Below are 6,000 nucleotides of genomic sequence, written 5' to 3'. Positions count from 1 at the left end.
TAACTCCATGTCAAATCTAATTAAGCAGGCCTATGATCAAAATGTGTTCCAGATGTGACCACTTTAGCATTTTTGTTTTGGATATCTTTTCTTTTCTTTTACTTGTTTCAGTCATTAGACTGTGGCCATGCTGGAGCACTGCATTCAAGAATTCTCAGTTGAATGAATTGACCCCAGTACTTACTTTCTGTTAAGCCTAGTACTTATTCTATCAGTCTCTTTTGCTGAACCACTAAGTTGCAGGGATGTAAATACACCAACACTAGTTGTCAAGTGGTACTGGGACACACACACACACACACACTCACATATGCCCATATATATATGTGTCAGGCTTCTTTCGGTTTCTATCTACCAAATCCACTCACAAGGCTCTGCTCAGCCTGTGATTATAGTAGAAGACACTTGCCCAAGGTGCCAAGCAGTAGGACTGAACCCAGAACCATGTGGGTGGGAAGCAAACTTCTACCACATAGCCACATCTGCACTTTTAAACAGCCACACCTGGAACTATATTATCTAATATGCTTTTTATTAAGACAATAGTGATATTTGAGAGACTTTGGCTGCTATTTCTAGCAGGTTAAGCAATCATGTACCAGCTTTCTCATTGGCTCAAACACTACACAAATTAGTTTAGTGATATAAGGGTACGTGTACACTTCTTCCAACCAGGTATAATGAGAAAAAGTAGAGTAAAACATCTTGCTCAAGGATAGAACCAACACACTTCTTCTTACCATCAGGTTCCTTTAATTTCTCAACTATTTTTACACTTATGTTGACAATTATAGTAACAACAAGTGTATTAATGATGTTGTAATTGATGATGATGATGATGATGGTGATGATGAGAATGTTAATGCTGATGATGATGATGACGATAATGATGCTAACGCTGATGAGGAATGTAATGAAGATGATAATGATAATGCTGATGAAGGTGATGATGATAATGATGCTAATGTTGATGAGGAATGTGATGACGATGATGATGATGATAATGCTGATGCTGATGAAGGTGATGATGATGCTAATGCTGATGAGGATTATGATGAAGATGATGACAGAGAATTCTGGCAATACAAAATTAAAAAAACTAAATAGCTTGGATTCAAAAACAGATTTTTTTTTTCATTCAGGCATCGACACAATTAAGAATAAGTCCATCTGGGAGGTTTCCATTACCATCAATAACTGGTGTTGATGGCGTCAGTGGCAAGGCATTACGGGATGATGTGGTACTCGTCAAGGAGTAGCTCGATGCGGAAGTGAAACATTTTAAGACATCCCACTTTTTTGACAACAGATTCTTCTGAAAGACCCACTTGAACGTCCAGGAGACAGAGATTATCGCAAATAAAGAAACTAACATGGAAAATGTTCGGAAGGCAAACAACTGTCCCTTCTCCTTGCTGTAAAATGGGAAGTGGATGAAAGGAGGAATGTCTAAATAATCAGATGAACCCCCGCCCAGTCGTAGGATGAGACTTAGAATGAAGCCGACCAAAGCTCCGTATGTGTTTGACTGTTTCGACATCACCACACAAATCAGTTGAGGGAAGATGATGACAAAGACGAAATCAGATGCAAGGATGAAAAGTCCGTAAACAGTAGAAATGTATATAGCAACAAGTGTTGATAATGTTCCAATTAGAATGACAGCTATCCGCAGCACGATCAATAGTTCTCTTTCAGAAACCTAGACAGAATAAAGTAGAGAAAGAGAGGAATTTTAGAGACATTTACTTATATAATAAAAATAGTTCAAGAAACAAAATGTTATATAATTTCAAGTAAATGAATTTTAAGAAAAATACATAAATAATACAACAACAGTATTTATATAAGATAAATATAACAGGTGCAGGCATGGCTGTGTGGTAAGAAGCTTGCGGTGAGCTGGCAGAAACGTTAGCACACCGGGTGAAATGCTTAGCGGTATTTCGTCTGCCACAACGTTCTGAGTTCAAATTATGCTGAGGTCGACTTTGCTTTTCATCCTTTCGGGGTCAATTGAATAAGTACCAGTTATGCACTGAGGTCGATATAATCAACTTAATCCGTTTGTCTGTCCTTGTTTGTCCTCTCTGTGTTTAGCCCCTTGTGGGCAATAAAGAAATAAGAAGCTTGCTTTTCTCAACTACTAGGTTCCAGGTTCAGTCCTGCTGAGTGGCACTTTGGGCAAGTGTCTTCTACTACTGCCTCAGGCCAAGTGAAGTCTTGTGAGTGGCGGTGTGTGTGTGTGAGTTTGTCCCCCACAAATGCTTGACAACCAGTGTTGGAGTGTTTACATCCCCATAACTTGGTGATTTGGCAAAATGGATTGATAGGATTAGGATGAGGCTTTAAAAAAATAAGTCCTGGGGCTAACTTGTTTAACTAAAACCTTTCAAGGTGATGCCCCAGCATGGCCACAGTCAAAATGACTGAAACAAGTAAACGGTAAATAATAATATCATCATCATCATTTTATGCCTAGTCCCCCCCCCCCCGTGCTGTAGATTTTTCCACCTTCAGATGCCTTTCCAGCTGTCAACACTTACCTATTATTCAAGTAAAGTATTTTTATTCCACTTCCCTCTGTGCTGAAACTCACAAAGTTGTAATAGGAGTTGTAATAGGAATAGGAGTTGTAAACATACGTAGGTGTAGGAGTGGCTGTGTGGTAAGTAGCTTGCTTACCAACCAAAGTTGTTAGAAATATGACCTCCACCACAAGTATTTTATTTAGAACAGTCATAGAACCAAATAAGACAAAAGTGAATGCTAATCCCAGCCTCCAATTACTGCTGATGCTATCTTGGAGGTGTTTAGACATAACACGACCTCTCTTCCCACCTGAACAATAACTAGACTTCCTGGTCTCTTCACCCAAACATTGACTGATTTTGCTAAGTGATATTTGAAGACTAAAAACATTGAAAGTCACGCATGACATGCTTAGCTATACTAATTTTAGTCAGTAATGCGTTTTACCTGGGTGACAAAGTTCAATAGTGAGAATTAGTTTACATCAATAAAAACAAAAACAAGGAGAAAAAAAGGAAAAAAAAAAAACATATTTAACCCTTTAGCATTTAAACTGGTCATATCCAGCCAAAATATTCTGTTTTAGGTTCAAACTGACCAGATCCAATCTCTCATTCCAATTCTACAATGTCAGTCTAAAAATTAGCAATCACATCGAAATCTTGAAGTTACAAGATAATGCATGATTAATTCATAATTAATGCATAATTAATGCATGATTAATTTATGTGCCGGTGGCACATAAAAGCACCCACTACACTCTTGGAGTGGTTGGTGTTAGGAGGGGCATCCAGCTGTAGAAACTCTGCTAGATCAGATTGGAATGATTGGCGTTAGGAAGGGCTGTAGAAACTCTGCAAGATCAGATTGGAGCCTGGTGCAGCCATCTGGTTTGCCAGTCCTCAGTCAAATCGTCCAACCCATGCTAGCATGGAAAGCAAACGTTAAACGATGATGATGATGATGATGAATTCAAAACAACAGGAATAAATCAGCATTACATTTGACAGAGTAATCTGAATGCTAAAGGGTTAAGCAACCAAACTATCAAGCACAAAGACATACTTACATTTTTTCTAATGACCTCTCTGTAGATATTATATGTAAACATAGACCCAGAACCAAAGAAAGCTCCATCCACTGAAGACATGACCGCAGCAGATATAGCAGCCATACCTGGATAAAAAAGAAGAAAATTACGGAGATGTACTTGATGCAGCATGGAATTTTGTCAGTGAACAGGTCGCGGTCTCAAAGCAACGAAAATATTTCGACAAATTAAATTTAAATGTTGAAGTGAATCTAACGGTTTTTGTGTGTTTCTTAACCCTTTCATTACTGCATTTATTTTGAGATGCTCTGTGTTTTTTTCAATTATTTTAGATGTAACAAAGAATTTAGTAAAATAACTTCATTATCATTATGCTAGTGTTAGGAACATAAATTGTGACTAAGGTTTGGTGAAGGATTTTAATTCAAAATTTATGAAAACAAGACATTTGTACTACAGAGCCAGAGCTGGTTTCAGCCGGGTTGGTAACGAAAGGGTTAAATGGCTTATAAACACCTTCCACGCTGCAAGAAGAAAATTGTTAATAGTTTACTATTATTGTTATTTTCACTGAGCAACATTATCATTGTAATTATGTCTGTTCTTTCCATTTTGGCATGCTTCGCTTCACACTTCATGCTCTTGTTTAATGAGGCTGGGGTCATCCCAGGTCAGTGGTCCCAGAGATGTCATCATGCGTACAGCTGACCTGGTCTACCAGTGTTCTCCATTGCTGGCTCCCATGCCAGCTCCTCTGCATCCTATTTAGGCATGAGACAAAGGCTTATTAAAGCAATTACTTTATGGTCGATGCCCTTCCTGTTACCAACCCTTACTTGATTTTTCAAGTCAAGTAAGCTATTTTTATTCCATTGGGCTTCATGGGAAACCAATGAAACCTCTAAACTATGAGATACATTGTTTGCAGGAGACTTAAATAGCCTGAATAGATAGAGCAAATAGCATTTACAACTTTAAATTGCATCATTGTGAAGTCACACAGAAACAGCATTCACGTGTGCATGCATAGATGCACACATATACACACAACCTTTCATACAAGTTCCATCTCCTAAATTTCACTCATAAAACATTGTCAGCCAATGGCTATAGCAGATGACACTTGCCCAAGGTGCCACACAGTGGGATCAAACCTGAAACAAGATGCTTGTGAAGCAGCCTTTGTAACCATTCAGCCATGCTTACATCTCAAAAATAGAAAATATGTTTCTTTTAGTAAGTTATCCCAGGAGGAAAGACCAATACCTATTACCTTTGTAGGCCCACCTGGACTAGTGAGAGATTGATGCAGATGAAGCTCAGCTTATAGGAGAAAATATGGTGAGAGAGGGAACAAAAGAAAGAAGGTATGCTCTAAAAATGTTACATCAGAGCGAGTGCCACTAAAAACAACGAAGGTAACAAATTGTTGGTGGGGTTAAACCAGATTGTGTGTTAGACTCACCAATATTTTTACTAAAACTACTCTAAAATCTTGACTGTATCAAAAATTATTTGAAACATGGAGGTAGTCGACTTGTTACAATTACTAACATGTAAAGGTTTAATAGTTTATCAAACGTTCACCATTATGTAAATTAACAGATACACTTGTAAAGGGAGCAGCAATTATAACCCAGCTCTGAAATTACATTGATCCTTCTGGTAAGATACATGCCAATCAGTTAACATACAAATAACACAGGAGGCTACTGAGAAGAACTGTCACAGGTCATGGGATACAGAAATGAGTGGTGGACCAAGATTATTTGGATCCAAGCAAGCTTGACCCATTGTCAGCATTGATGATGATGATGGTGGTCATGATGATAACAACAAAGATGATCACAATAAGGACAATGACGATGACGACAATGATAATGATGTACTAAGGTCCGTTGGCAGAACAGCAAGGTTAAATGGAAACTAAAAACAATATGCTAATGAGACAGAATCATTAGCGTTGCAAGTAGAGTTGGTACAGAAACAATTGTAACAAATCATTAAAGGTGTGTTAAAGAATCTTCTTTGTCTTCTTATTGTGGCTGTATGGTAAGTAGCTTGTTTACCAACCACATGGTTCCGGGTTCAGTCTCACTGCGTGGCACCTTGGGCAAGTGTCTTCTACTTATAGCCTCGGGCCGACCAAAGCCTTGTGAGTGGATTTGGTAGACGGAAACTGAAAAGAAGCCCGTCGTATATATGTATACATATATGTGCATGTGTGTGTTTGTCCCCCTAGTATTGCTTGACAACCGATGCTGGTGTGTTTATGTCCCCATTACTTAGCGGTTTGGCAAAAGAGACCGATAGAATAAGTACTGGGCTTACAAAAAAAATAAGTCCCGGGGTCGAGTTGCTCGATTAAAGGCGGTGCTCTAGCATGGCCGCAGTCAAATGACTGAAACAAGTAAAAG

General features: G+C 38.5%; 1 protein-coding gene across 4 annotated transcripts in view; it reads right to left on the bottom strand.

Annotated features, from left to right (window-relative positions):
- Positions 1 to 469: 469 nt before the first annotated feature.
- The window catches only part of LOC115219815 (high-affinity choline transporter 1), a 71,294-nt gene continuing 65,763 nt past the window's right edge, over positions 470 to 6,000 (bottom strand). For 3 of the 4 annotated variants that reach the window (XM_036509523.1, XM_029790090.2, XM_036509525.1), the window contains exons 9-10: positions 3,602 to 3,708; positions 1,109 to 1,702 (exon numbers count right to left, since the gene is read on the bottom strand). In XM_036509523.1, coding sequence (XP_036365416.1) covers positions 1,139 to 1,702; positions 3,602 to 3,708 — 671 coding nt within the window. In that variant the 3' untranslated portion in view covers positions 1,109 to 1,138. Of the gene's footprint in view, positions 561 to 1,108; positions 1,703 to 3,601; positions 3,709 to 6,000 lie in introns of those variants that run through there. The other variant, XM_036509524.1, reaches the window with a different exon arrangement.

The sequence above is a fragment of the Octopus sinensis genome, linkage group LG15, assembly GCF_006345805.1.
Source record: "Octopus sinensis linkage group LG15, ASM634580v1, whole genome shotgun sequence".
Lineage (NCBI taxonomy): Eukaryota > Metazoa > Mollusca > Cephalopoda > Octopoda > Octopodidae > Octopus > Octopus sinensis.
Note: the sequence above shows the minus strand (reverse complement) of the source record. Positions and strands in the feature narration are given on the sequence as shown.